This window comes from Oncorhynchus tshawytscha, linkage group LG13, assembly GCF_018296145.1.
Source record: "Oncorhynchus tshawytscha isolate Ot180627B linkage group LG13, Otsh_v2.0, whole genome shotgun sequence".
NCBI lineage: Eukaryota > Metazoa > Chordata > Actinopteri > Salmoniformes > Salmonidae > Oncorhynchus > Oncorhynchus tshawytscha.
In genome coordinates this window covers 56,759,840-56,777,332 of record NC_056441.1, presented here as the reverse complement: position 1 = coordinate 56,777,332, position 17,493 = coordinate 56,759,840, and the positions used below count along the sequence as shown (strand labels likewise).

The 17,493-nt window shown below is 43.2% G+C and overlaps 1 protein-coding gene and 1 long non-coding RNA gene across 3 annotated transcripts; one reads left to right on the top strand and one right to left on the bottom strand.

The window, feature by feature from the left end:
• The first annotated feature begins 450 nt into the window (after positions 1-450).
• LOC121839095 lies at positions 451-1,770 on the top strand. Its single transcript, XR_006078667.1, has 2 exons — positions 451-809; positions 890-1,770. It is a non-coding gene; the product is annotated as an uncharacterized LOC121839095 (long non-coding RNA).
• Positions 1,239-15,859, bottom strand: LOC112265265 (zinc finger FYVE domain-containing protein 1). Of its 2 annotated transcripts, none has more exons than XM_024442407.2 (11): positions 15,649-15,859; positions 8,438-8,942; positions 7,823-8,043; positions 7,494-7,600; positions 6,723-6,816; positions 6,356-6,453; positions 5,995-6,112; positions 5,467-5,637; positions 4,975-5,164; positions 4,328-4,426; positions 1,239-4,084 (listed from the first exon to the last, which is right to left on the bottom strand). In XM_024442407.2, the coding sequence occupies exons 1-11, from the start codon at positions 15,766-15,768 to the stop codon at positions 3,852-3,854; spliced, it is 1,956 nt and encodes a 651-aa protein (XP_024298175.1). In that variant the 5' UTR covers positions 15,769-15,859; the 3' UTR covers positions 1,239-3,851. The 2 variants fall into 2 exon arrangements, with proteins under 2 accessions (XP_024298175.1, XP_024298174.1); XM_024442406.2 differs by having other exon boundaries at positions 6,708-6,816; positions 15,649-15,858.
• Positions 15,860-17,493: the final 1,634 nt, after the last annotated feature.

The following is a 17,493-nucleotide window of genomic DNA, read 5'->3' as shown; positions in this document are numbered from 1 at the left end:
CTACAGACAATTTCTTCAACTTCATGGCTTTGTTTTTGCTCTGACATGCACTGTCAACTGTGGGACCTTAATATAGACGGGTGTGTGCCTTCCAAAATCATGTCAATCAATTGAATTTACTACAGGTGCACTCCAATCAAGTTGTAAAAAACGTCTCAAGGATGATCAATGGAAACAGGATGCACCTGAGCTCAATTTTGAGTCTCATAGCAAAGGGGCTGAATACTTAGGTAAATATGGTATTTCTGTTGTATATTTTTAATAAATGTGCTAGAAAATGTAAAAACCTGTTTTCGCTTTGTCATTATAGGGTATTATGTGTAGATTGATGAGGGGAAACCATTATTTAATCCATTTTAGAATAAGGCTGTAATGTAACAAAATTTGGAAAAAGTCAAGAGTTCTGAATACTGACTGAAGGCACTGTATACCTATCTGTAAGCTACTTTATATTCAAAATCAATCTATAGCTCATTTCCTGTTTATGTCTCAGCATTACATGGGAATTGTGGGTAATAATGTGTTCCTTCTGTGAAGGAGTCATGTTTTCCACGTGGGGCATGAAACTCCTCATGGAATTGGGCCAAATCCATTTATATACTGTAATTGGTATGATTCAAGGAAATGGTTGTCATTTCATGGCTCTTAGTCTGATTTACCACCCTGTTTTCTCTGAGAAACCTACACAGAAAAACAGACCAATCACCTTCACATGACCTTGGGTCTTTCAGGAACTGGCCAATCTGTGGAATAAAATAGAGTGATGGTCCAGGGCACTCCGTCAACAGAACCTCCACCTATGTTCCCAGGTCAGTACTTATACCTTCGCTCCACTGTGGCTGAGTTTTTATACATCACATCAGTTCTTATGCAACTCAATTCTTTCTAGCTTGACCTGATGTTTCTGAAGAAGGTTGAGGTTGGATAAATCCAGATGGAGGTTCGAGAAATGGCAGGGCTAATGGCCTATATGTACCCAATGGAGACAACCTCTCTGCCAGACTGCTTTCTAGAGCCAGTACCGTTGGTGTCTGCCTGCCTATCCTCCTACTTACTGGCTCTGCTACTTGTGGTGTCGTCTGAATGTACATTAGCAGTGACCTTCGAGAAAGGTGTAGGAAAAACGAATGATGTAGCTATATGTATTTTTCACATATTCTATGCAGTATGAGATTACATTTACTTAATTGGGAGAAAAAAAAAAGAAAAAACATCCCACTGGTCACACACTGTTTGAATTGTATTTTAATTTACCTCTTTATTTAGGTTGTTGGCATGACGTTGACACAATGACATTGATTCAAACATACCATTTTAGTATCAACACTGAAACAAGGTCAAATAAAATGTCATATGAATCATGTAAAATTCAACAATTTCAACCACCCCAATATACTGTATATTGAATATAGGATGTGGAATTTAAAATGCAATTTCAACATATACATAGTTCTGATGATTAGGTTGAAATTAGATTGATGTAACATCCTGTTAGTCAGGTTAAGAAATTGTACAAGTTGAAGTTTTACCCAAATGTCAATGTTTACAACGCTGGTTAAAATGAGATGAAAACAGTACTGGTTGACTTTTTGCAAATCCAAATGTGTTATCCACGTCAAAATAGGTTGACAAATGAAGTTGAAACAACGTTGATTCAACCAGTGAGTGCCCAGTGGGATAGCTTAAGTTTTAAATTCAGACAAGTCTGATAAAAAAATAAAATAAAAAATAAAAAAAAAGATTGTCATATACACAGAATCTGATAGTATACACACATGGAATAAAACAATTGGTTATAACTATATAGAAGGCCAGTATTATAGGATCCAGTACTTTGTAAAGATAATGTCTGATGGAGAAATGAAAATCCCACATCAATGGACATTGGATAGATGAGATTACAAATAATCTGTGCTTTTCATCAGCAAGCGAATCAATTAGATTTCTTCCAAAAAATAACACTATCATGAAACTGGTCGTTTGGCTCCAGGATCCCTGCTAACAGTCCATCATGACATGTTCATGTTGCTGTCAGAATCATCTTATCTTTATCTCAACTTGCTTCCAGACTAGAATTTATTTAGATATAGCATAGGTTAATATTAACCTTGCCTGACCGACCTTGGAAACAAATGTTTAACTCTTAAATTTCCATCTCTGTAGTACCATACATAGAGTGAATGGTGCCTAGACGAGATCACTTTTTCTGACCAATGCAAAAATCACACATCAACGTCATTATCATGGACAAATCCAAGTAAATGCCAATAGAAAACAGCTCAAACAAACGAAAATGCAGCTAGTGTACTGTCATTCCAGGCTCAATGTTTGACGTGACTGTACTGAAGTTGGCTAGCTAGGGACACGAACGTTATCCAGCCTGCATAGCAACCATTTTGTTTAGCAGAACAGACGACCGTCCTTTTGCATAGCAACTACGCAAAAAAAATCATTAACGACTGGTTCGCATCTGTAGCAACATGACCGAAAGAACCAAGCCGATTTCTGTCCGCACTATATCTTCTGGTGGAAGAATGACATTTTATATATTCACTTAACAAAATAAAGTTAATGTAAATATGTGAGTCTTTGTTATTTTAATATGTGGGGAACACATTTCTAAAAGCATTAAGGCACGCAAGGCAGTGCTGCATCATGAATAGTCACAGGCAAATGGGTTGACTCCGTTGTAGCGTTGGGCCGAACAACGCCATTTACCTGTGACTGTATTCATGATACACCACTGCCTCTTGTGCCTTATCACTAACTAAACCCTCAGTATTCATTCAAATTATGTGCGTGTTTCAAACATCAATGGATCCCTAGGGTGCCCCCCTTTTAAGATAAGCAGAGCCTGAATGAACATACTATACCGCTTTCACATTAGTGAGCCGAGCCCAGCAGTACTGCACTGACCTGGTTAACAATCCACCCGAGTTGCTGGAACCATGCTGGAAAGGACAATGTCAAAGGAAAATACGAGCCAGGAGACATATGGGATCAGCACGACAGTGTGAAAAAGGGTACTAATGTAAACTGGAATGTCTGTATGGGACATCTTTATTAATTTTCCTGACTCAAACCATGGCGCGCACTGCCTGAGATCGCATCAGGGAGGAAGATCATGTTGCGATGTAATTTCCTGTGTCTCCTCTGTCAGGTTACCATGGTTACACGCCTGTTACTCCTTGACGTTGTCTGAGGCAAAGGCTTGGCTGGCCACTACAACCCACACCTGAATTAAAATCTAACCTAACTCATGAATGTTCAGCCATTCCCAACAGATAAGAATGATATTAAGACTGCCTCTGGTGCCTTATCACCAACCAAACCCTCAGTATTCATTCAAAATGATGTGCTTGTTTCAAACATCAATGGATCCCTAAGGTGCCCCCCTTTTAAGATAAGCAGAGCCTAAATGAACATACTTAAGACTGCCTCATGTGCCTTATCACTAACAGAAAAGTTGTTGGGCTAATGTCTTTCAGTGCCGGCAGTGGGTAGTTTGGGTTAGAGGGGATTGGGGTTCTCTCAGTCTTCTACACTCAGTCAATTACAACGGTCTTGGCATTCCAGTTTTCAGAAGTCCAGTTCTTGTCCCGCTAGTCCAGTTCTTGTTCCTGGTTTTAGGCCGTCGATATCAGATGAAGCAGTCCCATGTTTAGAGTGCCACTCTAGGACATCAGTCGAGTGCCTTCCCCATAGGACAGGGCTCATCTGGATTTCTCTCTTAAAAGGTCAGTGGCTCACAGTGCACAGGGAAACAAAGATAAGCAACATGTAGTGTGCCGTGGCATCCGACTAGATTTCAGATGCCCGGCAGAATGGTGTCCCAGGTCTCTGACCTGACCTCACAGGCTGCCCTTGCGAATGGCGCAGCCGTCACAGACGCGGACAGGGTGGTCCCAGCCACGGGAGGGCACGGGGCGGCTCTTGGAGGAGCAACCGCTGCAGACACCCTGGCCACACGCCCGGCAGTGGTGCTTGGACATACTGGGGGTGAAGGCTTTGCTGCACCTGTGGCACTGCACGATCTGGGGGTCGGGGACCCAGTAGTCAGGCCGGGCCACTCCTTTCACAAAGCCTGGAACATGGAGGACAGAGAGAAATAAATAGCTCTCTTTATAAAGTAGTTGCCGTTGAGTCAGAGCAGAGGATAAAGACTGTGTAATCTTTGTGAATATAATGCTGTATCTTGTAGATTACTGTCTGCATATGCTGTAAAATGTCTATGGTTTCCAAGTGTTTTTGTGAATACACAGAGACATGTGTACTAGCTAGCTTTATTTGTGATGCATTTCTTAAACATGACGCTGGCCGTACTCACACAGAGGGTAGTCCACTGCAGTGGTGACCATGTCTAGAGTAGACTGGGCCACCTCTGTCACCCTGCGGGCCATCAGCCCCCGCGGCTCCACCACAGACACTACAGGACACGGAGAGGGACCAACAGAGCCATCAGGACCACTGGAATACATTTTCTTTTAACCTCTATTCAACCAGGAAGTCCCTTGAGATGAGTCGTCTCTTTCACGAGGGAGACATGAATGAACACTTACTATTCACATCAAACACCTCGGTTACCTCCCAAATGGAACCCTATTCCCTTTGTTAGTACTACTTTTGTCCAGAGTCCAAGTAAGTCAAGTAAGTAGGTAAGTCTTTGGCAAGTAAGCGTTGTCCGACCCAGGACGGCCCACCCTGGTCAAACGTAGTGCAGTATAAAAGGAACTGGGTGCCATTTGGGATGCAACCCGCATTCTTTTATTACAAAAAAATAATACATTTGACTAAAAACTGATCCTGAATCAGACTAAGGAGGAGGTAACATCAGCTTGTCCATTAACATCCATGACCAAACACTGATCCAGAATCAGACTAAGAAGGTAACATCAGCCTGTACATTAACATCCATGACCAAACACTTATCCTAATTCAGACTTTGGGGGAGGTAACATTAGCTGGCATCCTGACCCTGGTTGGTGGTGTCGGTCCCTCCCTGGCGGTGGCAGGCGTCACAGACCCGGACGGGGGTGCTTCCCCAGCCCCTCTCGGGTACGGGCATCTTGCGGGTGGAGCAGGCCTGGCAGAAGCCCTCGCCACACGAACGACAGTGGTGCTTCCTCTCTGCCTCCTCAAAGGGCTTCTTACAGCAGTGACACATCTGGGGGACAAGCACAGAGCTCAATAATGATTAGAATGTCAAGAGCCCATAGTCAAAACTATACACTCACAACCATACCAAACAACTCTGTTCAGTGCCACATTTGAGAATTACAGCAGAGTATTGATTTCATTCACTATAATGATATATTGGGTTTAGAACTAACACCACACTGGGTCTATTGCCTCAATAAAAACAGCAATTCTTAGGGCTCTGCTATCTGTTCAAAAAGCCTGTGAGTGTGTTGCTGGTCTAGATGCCGTGTTTGCTGGTCAGATGATGCTATGAGAGTGATGACTCACGGTGATGTCCGTGTTGGGTCTCCAATAGAGCGGGGCCACCTGGTCAGTGAGCCAGGACGTGACAGCCTTGGTGGGGCCCGTGCTATACTCAGACACAGACTGGATCACAAAGTTCATCCCATCCAGCATCCTCTGGGCCGCATTCTGGTGGTCTGTCAGGAAGGCCTCAGACTGGACACACAAAGACAGGGAGAGCAACGGTCAGAGGGAGGCCATCTTTGAATGCATTTGATATCCATGTTGGCAGTACGTGTTCATCCATACATAACTGATGATGACCGTGACATATTGAAGTACAGTGTGCAGAGTTGACGTTGCCAGTGAAAGTAACGTCATCTTTATTAACCATTGACAGGTGACATACTTTGAAAGTTAAATATATTCCAGAGATTGCGCATATATTACAACCTGCGGTCTCAAATTCCACTAAATATTCTCACTGATACTTCAATTGAGCTTGAGTGACGGTTTGCATGTTGTGCCCGTCAGTACAACAAGGAGTGTCTTGGACTAGGAAGCTCTGCTCACCCCGTCCCAGACGTGTTTGACCTCGGGCCGCACCACGCCGCTCTCTGGGTCCTGGTTGCCCAACCAGTACTGCCGGCTGCGGTAGATGATGCCACAGCTGCCACACTCCAGGACATACCTGGCAGGACAGGGGCACCGTGGTGGGGGAAAGGATGAGAGGGGGAGGAAATATATAGTGAATTGGCTTCGATGGCAGAGTGGATTCCGTGTTTGGACGTGTGTGTATATCTGTGTATGAGTGGTACTTCATTGAATGGATTCGAGAGCCCTGGTTGAAAGGGACATCTTTAATGCCAACGTAAAAGTTAATATGTGTGTGTCTCAGTGTCTGCAAAGAGTCCAGATTACGTCGGCAACTCACCCAGACCAGGCGTACTTCGCCAGCCCAAACCAGGGGTTGTCTGTGGAGGCTGAGGTTTTAGGGATGACAATAACCTCCCTGCCCCCCTCATAGCACCTCTGCGTGGGTAGGACCAGATCAGGGAGAGAGCACACAACATATGATTACAGCTAGGTTCATGCATTTCGCTTGTACTACAAAACTGTTCAATACCATCTCCACAGGATTCAAGCCTATATTGTATATAGAAGAACACTACTGTCAACTTTCTTTTCAGATCATATTAATAAGTCTTTATTGCTTTCAACTGAACGTAATTTCTCTCTCGTGTCCCATCACAGACATTGACCATATGTGAAATGGAGATGAGGACCTTGCAGATGAGGACCTTGTTGTTGTACTGGTGAGCGTACTGACACAGTCCGTCTGCCAGGTGAGGGACCCTGTCTCTGAGATGGTTCATCCCGTTCTTACAGCGGATACTGAGGGGAAAGAGAACAGGGAAAACCCCTATTCAAATCAGAAGGACGGTAGAATCCATCCACCACAAACCTAACACCCAAGTTACTTGTGTAAAACGTGAAGGTGTACAGAAAATATTTGACTGAACGTCTGTGACTAACGCTCCCATGTTGGTGGATGGTCAAAAGGCGCTTCTCCTTCTCTCCTAGCGGCTTAACACGTTAGACGTGCATCATAACACATTTATAACAGGGACAAACAAGGCTTTATACTCAAGCAGCGAGAGCCTGTTAAACCAATAACTATTTCTGGATATGAACACCAATCCGCGTGTTTAGGGAAAATATTTGGTTTCTAATCTAGCTCAAATTTCCCAAGTGAAAGAAGACACTCTACTGTACAGAATGAATACCCATAGAGGGGTATGATATCCATATGACAAACCGACTTTTATGCTTCCTTTGTGGCAACCCATCTGGGACACATATCCTAGCACTATTTGCTCGCGTGCAGCATGTGAATACACCATTCATTAGTGCACACTGTATCAAAACGTTCTGCAGTGGAAAATGGTTTGCAACGAAAACGAGAGCTTCTATTGGACAATTTCAGGTTAGTCCCTCTCCATTTACTTTTGATTCATGTGATAGAGTTACTCTGGGCAGATACATGCAGCAGATGCAGGTAAGTCACTTACTTGCAGCTGAGGCAGACTGAAGAGCAGGTGAAGTATTCGTCAGGGAAGAAGGAGTAGAGGGGTATCTTGTCGTCAAAGATCTCCCCACAGAATCTGTCACTCAGGGCCTGGAGAGGAGGGGAGAAGGAGAGAGAAGAGGAAACCAAGGGGTGGAAAGGGAGGAGCCAAGCAGAGTCATGAGGTCAAAAACAAACATTCAGTGGGTTTTGGAAAGGCCTATTTACCCAGACAAGCACCCAATTCCCATTAAAATTCACTAGTACTGGCATTACCTGTCTATCAAACAAATGATTATGCAACAATGCAAAGAGATATCAACACACACAGACCTGCAAGGCGCTGAAGACGATGGCCGGTTGACGGGGCGATCGGGTGGCAGTGTTCCTGACTTGCTGGCGTACAGCCTCCAGGAGCAGAGAGTAGTTGGTCGGTGGTGTGATGGTCTGTGTGCCCACGTACTGCACTGAGCTGAACGCCTCTGTACCCAGGCCCAGGTCATGGAAACGCCTCTGGAGCTGAGTGTCTGCATAGCCAGGGACATCTGTTCGCTCTGTGGGGACAAAGTAGGACATCGTTATGGGTTGAGTTCACCCACCCACCTGACTGCTGTGTAAATGGTGTAGTATGTGTGGGTGTGACTGAAGTAGCTGGGGAATCTGTATCTGTGGATGTGTCTCAGACAGTGTGACGGTTAAGTATGATTCTGACCGTACAGAAGAAAATGTTGGTGTGTTGTTGTTAATTTCAATAATAAAAATGGATGTTATTTATCCCTAAGGGGCTATTACTTTGGGCAGATGAGTCTGCAACAACATGACAGCATACCCCAACCATACCAAAATGTGTTGCCTAACAACTCAGGAGCAAAAGGTTGTGTAATGCATGCACAGAAACAGATGATTGCATGTGGTGCATGTTAGTGACTGGGCCTCTCCTGTACATACCATGGCCCAGTAGCTGGGTGTGGGTGGTCTCCTGGAACACGATGACCGCGGGCCCCAGGGAGGAGAGTGGAACGTCCATGCCACAGCGGCTGGAGAGGGCACGCAGCTCGGGGGTGAAGTGCTTCAGGTAGGCCCCTGAGGCGCTGCTTAGGAACTGGAACATGTCGTTGTGCAGCCTCTCGGCCCGCGTGCGGTACACCACCACGTCCGATACAGCCAGCACCTTCAGCAGCAGACGCATGCGCTGGTTCTGGTTAGCCGCCGCCCCCAGCAGGCCCTCTGTGTCCAAAGCCACAAGGCCCAGCCCGGGGTCAAAGGCGGCCCACACGCCCACCGTGCAGGAGCTGGGGGACTTGGAGGTGTAGAACACAGTATCCCCTCCAAACAGGATGTGGTTGAGGGTGTGGGACTTGCCGTCGCCCGTGTTGCCGAAGATGGAGAGGACCTTGACGCCCTGCATGTCACCGCAGCCCAGCCTCTCCAGGAACTGAGCCTCATCGTGGACCTGGGTTAATGTTGGAGAGGATCGAAGATCAAACTATGTTATAGGCAGCTGTAAGATGTTATGTTGGCAGATACATGCCAAATTACTTTAACTGTAGGAGCAATTTTGGCTTACTTATGTGGTTGCTGTGTTGTGTATATAGTTTGTCTATATTTAATATATTTAATGTGAACACTAGAGGGCACTATATCGACTTGGGTCATGGGTCAAATGTATAGGCACACAGGTGAACAAGAAGTATGGATGCACAGAGGTATGGAGAAAAAACATGCAGATGTTATTACCTTAGGTGCATATTTTTAGTTTGAATGTGTTAATGGTGAGCAGGGTAAGAAAACCACATAAATAGGACAAAATGGCTCCTACATTACCATTTGGCCTAACAATTATGTTATGAAAGAAGGCGACATTACACTGACTATAGTGATTAGTAGCCACAAGGCTCAACCTTACCCTTATTCGTGACTCAAATTGCATTTCATTACATTGAGCCATTGCATGTCCCCTTTAGCCTTGCGAAGAAAATGTCCCGACGATACCCAAATCATCTGTTTAAATGCAAATACGCCTCGCATGCGTTCCAGTTTTTGAAACTTTTGAAATTAGAACTTAATTTAATAAGCAAGAGTTTTTAAAATTCTAATACACAAGATACTAACTGTATGACGTTTTAGGAAAGTTGCAAAAAACATCCACATCCTCCCTTCACAACCAGAAATCATGCCTCCCACACCAGCAGTGCTGCCTGCCAGCAGTTAATCTTCTATGATTTATTGAGAGATTCAAGGGGCTATCATCATTAAGTAAAATATATTTATTTTTTTACTTTGCACTCCAACATCAACGTGCTTACCTGATGTCGGGGACACAGTGAACAGTTGGGGCCAATTTCAATGTTAAACGTTTCCTTGGTGTTAAATACAGTCTGTGAACAAACTTAAAATGTATAAGTTGATGGTTCAATTTACGGGATGCCACCGTCATATTTTTCCATATTCTGTTCCAGTTAAAGGGTTGTTCAGATTTAATTAGATCTGTGGACCATACTTTTTAATGGCTAGCTCAGAATATGAGCTTTCCAAAAGTTGTTTATATATTATAGCGATCAGTCCTTTCTTTAAATAAATCCTATGGTTCCGTAATTAGATTTCCTAAAGGGACTCCATAGGCCAGCATGGCTGACCTAAGTTGTAAATACAGAAGAAAATGTGTTTCCTGGTAATGTGTACACATCTTTCAAATCTTGGAATGTTCTCAAACCATTGCTGTCCATGATATTGGTAAGGGTATGGATTCCACATTTGGACCATTGGGGGGGGGTGTGCAAAAGGCCGCCCTCCAGATCACAAGGCATTACTGTGAAATATTGGCATGCCATTTTGATTCCCAGTTATATTGCTTTTCAATTTTGCACCAAACAGAAATTGTGTGAGCAATAATAAGCCCAAAGTGTAGTTTACATTATTTAAGGGATACTGTATACTAGTGAAGACCACCTCTTCCAGGGCAATAGGCAACAACATATGTCTCTATACTCAGCCGGGGGAGCAGAAGAATCACGTCTAAACCAGTTTAGGGTGGGACGTAAATACAATTTAAAGTTTGGTACGGATAGTCCTCCTGCGTCTTTCCCTCTTTGTAAATTTGTTCATTTGATCATGAATGGTTTACCTTGCCATATACATTTTTAAACCGCACTATGACTTTCATCCCAACAGACAGAACAAGGAACAATGGGAAGCATTGAACTACAGAAATTCAGCGGTGGCTATATATTTATTTTGACAATAGATATTCTGCCGGTTAAAGCCACTGTGCTATTATTTCATCTACTGAAGGTTTTTTTCTCCATTCATATTGAATTGATTTGAGCGTTCTGTTAAAGTTTCTGGATATGGTTTTATCTAAGGAAGGAAATATATCTACTCCCAAATACTTAAGATGAGAAATGATTGGTAGAGATGGAGTCCTGAGATGGTAGACCTCAGAAGGAATACAGTCCTATCCAGGTGATTTGCCTTTATTTATGCTATCCACAAGCTTTTGAGTTCACTGAGAGAGATTTAGGCTCCCAGCAAGGTGGCTTCTTCTGTTGAGAGAAGAGGAGTTCTTCATTCTTCTAGAAAGGACTTCATCTGGCTTGGTGTGGATTACAATCACAGGTGTACACAGTTCTTTATAGAAGCGGGAGAATCAGATATTGAATCTGAATCAGGGGATTTACTAGTTGCTATATCATCAAATTGATCATTACTGCATAGCTTGTTGGCCAGTAAATGACGGGCGATTACCATGGAAGTAATGGTTGAGTTTTACTCGACGGGTGGCAAATTCTGCTCTCGGTCTTATCAATAAATGAAATTGTGTCTTGACTTGGGAAAGAGTAATAGATACCTGGTCTGAAAAGAGTGTTTGTTGAGAACGCTGTAACACATTTAACATTTCAAAATCTGATATTTCCTTTCAGTGTGATTTAACTCTGTTGCATTATCATTATTTGTAATAAAACCTTTGCTGAATTTGTATTGATTATTATGAATTAATTTAGTTCAATGTCAAATTGATCTCAATATGTCGGATTCTGAAATTTGCAGTGGTAATAAGTGTGTTGGTCAGACAAGCTCATGTCGAATTTCTATTTTCTTAATTAAAGAAACTAGAGGTGTAGATAGTAGTATGACATCGATTTGTGAAAATTATTTATGCCTGTGTGAGTAGAAAGTGTACTTTTCTGCTTAAGGATTATGTGCTCGCCAGGCATCAATGGGGTTGTAATCAGAGAGTATATGCTGGAGAGTCTTGGTTGAGACTGGATTATAGTTGTTCTTATTAGATATTTCCCACATGTCCAAAATACCATTCATGTCTGTCCCATTAACCAGATGGAATTCAGTTAACTCTAACAATATTCTGTTCAGAGAATCAAAACATGTAGGATCATATGAATTTGAAATGTACACATTAATAAAAAGGTTATTTTCTTTTTAAATATTTAATACAAATAAAATGTGATTTGATACACACTGAATTGCACACATACGCAACCCATGTCTCAATTGTCTCGAGGCTTAAAAATCCTTCTTCAACCAGTGGATTTAATAAGTGACATGAATAAGGGATCATAGCGTTCAACTGGACTCACCTGGTCAGTCTGTAATGGAAAGAGCAGGTGTTCTGAACATTTTGAACACTCAGTGTATGTGCTCTATACTATGTACAAAAAAAGCATGAAGATGTATTTGTGAGAACACTGCTGCCAACCGAGACTACACTTCCTTGCCCTCCATATTCAGCTTCCAACGACCCCAATGGAGCAGAACTGGGACAGACGTTTAGTACCTCGACTGGTGGCTGACGGCTGTGCTTTTGATAATTATGTCGGGTGCAAACAGGATGCAACGTCGATAAACTGCATACAATATGTGTATATTTTGTATTTGAAAGACCTTGATGTGAAGGTTCCAACGGTTTCCAAAACTATATTGCAAGCAATGATTATTCATGTTTCTAAATGTTATACAACAAGAGTGTCAGAAATGTAGTTCATTGATCCAGGTGTGGTCCTGATGTTCAATTGTGAACTCAAGGACTGGGTAGCTAGCCACAGCCTCCTGGGCTCTAGAGAGCTAGGCTCAATTCTACAAGACAGTTAATTAGCTTCAGTCTAGACTTGCGTGTGGCTTGCTGCTTTTAGCAAAACACTAGTGTTGCTCCCAATTGTATTGGGTTGCACAAAAACAGTACACGGGAAGCCAGAAGTTATATACAATTCCATTTCAATGGTGCTGGTGGGCAGGATGGTTTGTGATTATGTTGGTGGGAATGAGATACAGAATATCTAAAGGATCACATTATTAAACAGGCTTTACAATAGTGGGTCTGTTGATGACCCACTTGCTCTCTGCATACCTCTAGTCAAAACGATCATTTCGATATTTTGTCTCAAATACCCCCCCCATTCGTAGTGACCAACCATCCTAACTACCGGTGCAGTAAATCAAAATGGAATTGTATTTAATTTCCGGAATTCCTGCGGACTGTTTTTGTGCAACCCAATATAATTGGGATCAACATGTATGTAAATACACAATCATTGCTAAAAGCAGCTAGAAGTGAGTAAGACATTTAAACGTGTTAACCCTCGCAAGGCTGCAGGCCCAGACGGCATCCCCAGCCGCGCCCTCAGAGCATGCGCAGACCAGCTGGCCGGTGTGTTTACGGACATATTCAACCAATCCCTATACCAGTCTGCTGTTCCCACATGCTTCAAGAGGGCCACCATTGTTCCTGTTCCCAAGAAAGCTAAGGTAACTGAGCTAAACGACTACCGCCCCGTAGCACTCACATCCGTCATCATGAAGTGCTTTGAGAGACTAGTCAAGGACCATATCACCTCCACCCTACCTGACACCCTTGACCCACTCCAATTTGCTTACCGCCCAAATAGGTCCACAGACGATGCAATCTCAACCACACTGCACACTGCCCTAACCCATCTGGACAAGAGGAATACCTATGTGAGAATGCTGTTCATCGACTACAGCTCGGCATTCAACACCATAGTACCCTCCAAGCTCGTCATCAAGCTCGAGACCCTGGGTCTCGACCCCGCCCTGTGCAACTGGGTACTGGACTTCCTGACGGGCCGCCCCCAGGTGGTGAGGGTAGGCAACAACATCTCCTCCCCGCTGATCCTCAACACTGGGGCCCCACAAGGGTGCGTTCTGAGCCCCCTCCTGTACTCCCTGCTCACCCACGACTGCGTGGCCATGCACGCCTCCAACTCAATCATCAAGTTTGCGGACGACACAACAGTGGTAGGCTTGATTACCAACAACGACGAGACGGCCTACAGGGAGGAGGTGAGGGCCCTCGGAGTGTGGTGTCAGGAAAATAACCTCACACTCAACGTCAACAAAACTAAGGAGATGATTGTGGACTTCAGGAAACAGCAGAGGGAACACCCCCCATCCACATCGATGGAACAGTAGTGGAGAGGGTAGCAAGTTTTAAGTTCCTCGGCATACACATCACAGACAAACTGAATTGGTCCACTCACACAGACAGCATCATGAGGAAGGCGCAGCAGCGCCTCTTCAACCTCAGGAGGCTGAAGAAATTCGGCTTGTCACCAAAAGCACTCACAAACTTCTACAGATGCACAATCGAGAGCATCCTGGCGGGCTGTATCACCGCCTGGTATGGCAACTGCACCGCCCTCAACCGTAAGGCTCTCCAGAGGGTAGTGAGGTCTGCACAACGCATCACCGGGGGCAAACTACCTGCCCTCCAGGACACCTACACCACCCGATGCTACAGGAAGGCCATAAAGATCATCAAGGACATCAACCACCCGAGCCACTGCCTGTTCACCCCGCTGTCATCCAGAAGGCGAGGTCAGTACAGGTGCATCAAAGCTGGGACCGAGAGACTGAAAAACAGCTTCTATCTCAAGGCCATCAGACTGTTAAACAGCCACCACTAACATTGAGTGGCTACTGCCAACACACTGTCAATGACACTGACTCTACTCCAGCCACTTTAATCATGGGAATTGATGGGAAATTATGTAAATATATCACTAGCCACTTTAAACAATGCTACCTTATATAATGTTACTTACCCTACATTGTTCATCTCATATGCATACGTTGATACTGTACTCTATATCATCGACTGCATCCTTATGTAATACATGTATCACTAGCCACTTTAACTATGCCACTTGGTTTACATACTTATCTCATATGTATATACTGTACTCGATATCATCTACTGTATCTTGCCTATGCTGCTCTGTACCATCACTCATTCATATATCCTTATGTACATATTCTTTATCCCCTTACACTGTGTATAAGACAGTAGTTTTTTTTTTGGAATTGTTAGTTAGATTACTTGCTCGTTATTACTGCATTGTCGGAACTAGAAGCACAAGCATTTCGCTACACTCGCATTAACATCTGCTAACCATGTGTATGTGACAAATAAAATTTGATTTGATTTGATTTGAGTGTGGTGCGTTTGCACAGCCTGATTCATTAGGGACTTTCCTGAAAGGAAACAAACAATACCAGGCATGCTGACATACCATAGATCTAGATAGAGGACTAATATTTATATATGTGCCATTATAGTGTCTGTGATAGTATGGGAAGCGCCATTGAGGCTACAACCCATAGGAATCCCCACCCAGTTGACTACTTTAAAATGGCGGAATCCCACAATGGCGCTGCCCATGTTAAAACGGCCCTTTGGCCACTAGAGGCCTCTATAATTATCTATGTAACAGACATCAAGGTATAATACTCCTGCCCTTTTGAAAACGAACCATCTTTACCATTGACTAGCTAGTCATACTTACATGGCTAAAGTTCCTTTCAAGTTAACTGCGCGTCGACCATTTCGACGAATTTGCTACAAAACAAGAATAGACTACCAGTACTGTTCAATGGCTAACATTACCCGTCGTAATGTTAGCTTAGGTTAGACGAGGCCCATGTCAAAATAATGAGTAACGATAGCTAACTAACACCGTAGTTGGCTGTTAGTTGTGCAAGACGGGATGGCAACGTGACATATTTAACTTTATTAACACAAACATTACAACTGGTTAATGTTACCCTTTGGTCAACCAGATGGGCTTTGTTTTCATTCTGCCTAGTCAGTTAACGTTTGTTGCGTGCTAGCAAATCGACGTCGTTACCTGTAGGTTTTCTTGTTCGTCAACCAAAAGAAAACTCCGACCATTTTCCGAGTGTTCTTCTGTTGTTTTCATGTGACAAAGCGATACCTCCTCCATTTCTTTCATTAGTACTTCGGACATTGTTATTAAACCATCCCTGGCCTGACCGTAGCAGAAACTTCCCCCACTCCGGAAAACAACAATACAACGCGTGGATTGGCGAGGGAGGAGCCATCAGCAACAGAGCACGGAAAAGACTACGTAGTTACGTGAGGAGCGTTCTGTCGTATGCTGAGCAGCAGCACCATCTTGTGGTGAATATGCAAGTTGACACGATTAGTGAACACCACTGAACGCGAGGGAAGAGAGCACACACAATTAAATGCTGGACCGTTTAGAGTCGAAATAGAATAATAGAAAATCCCCATACGAATCCGTCGGTTTAATCTAGAGATATTTGTTGTTGTTTTTTTGCATGGGCTGCGTCTCAATATACTGCGTACGCTGATGTCAGCCTTCCTTATCTGCGGTGAAAGGTGGCAGAGCTACAGCAGTGTTTGTCAGACCATGAGACTTCCGAAAATCGGTCTTCTCACGAAAACATCTGGAGCGTTCAAACGGTTATAACCCATAACTATTATGACCCCTTTGTGGAAAGTAGAGTAGCCTACATGTCGGGTTTGCTCTAGGACGCTCAAAAGACTCATCTGAAGGTAGCCCGGTACCAGTTTTAAAAAATGAATATTGGTATTGTATACATTAAATGTATGTCAATATATATATATTTACAAATAATTTATTGATCTTATATCTTTGAGATATAGGAAAGATACTTCAAAACAAACATTTGTTTCCTCGAATATTTTTTTGTACATATTTTTTGATAACTAAAGGGGTCCTAAAATTCTAAATCAAATAGCTAAATGTTCCTTGTTATAACAATCTTAAAACAAATCCATATGTTAGCTTACCTGCTTCAGGTGATGGAAATCTGAACAAACTACCAGTGCTTTGAAAATGAGATTTAATTTAACTTTTTTGTGGATATATTGTCTCACATTCCTACCGCCAAAAGGACCAGCCGCACAGACAATCGGCAAAGTACGTTAAAATATAATTTTAATCAACATTCTGGCTTGTTGAGGTCGTGAGAGGAAACTTTCCTGATTCAAACGCTCATGTCTGCCCGACGTAGAATTCAATGCAATTCAACATTGGGTTTCCAGGCAATGCCCTACCAAGCAAACGAGCAGTAACTGCTAATTGAGTGGAACTGAGAAAAATGGCAAAAACATTTTTTAAATTGTCCAACCAAATGAGTTCAGTAGAAATGTCGTTATCTGTTATCTTACAATCAGGGAATTTTTTATTCATATTGACCCTGACTTCTGACATGACCTTTGACCCAAAATGGCAGTTGCTGCCTTGTTGCTTGGTACACCCACTGGGATATGTTTCCATACAAAAGTATGTGGACACCCCCCTGGCTATTTCAGCCAGACCCTTTGCTGACTGATGTATAAATTTTTTCATATATATACGTGTTTTATTTAATCTTTATTTAACTAGGCAAGTCAGTTAAGAACAAATTCTTATTTACAATGATGGCCTACCAAAATGCAAAAGGCCTCCTACAGGGACAGGGGCTGGGATTAAAAATACAAATAAATGAAATACAATTATAGAACAAAACACATATTACGACAAGAGAGACAACACAACACTACATAAAGAGAGACCCAAGACGACAACAGAGTGGCAGCAACACAACATGACAACAACATGGTAGCAACACAACATGGCAGCAGCAGAACATGGTAGCAGCACAAAACATGGTAGCAACATTATTGGGCAGAGACAACAGCA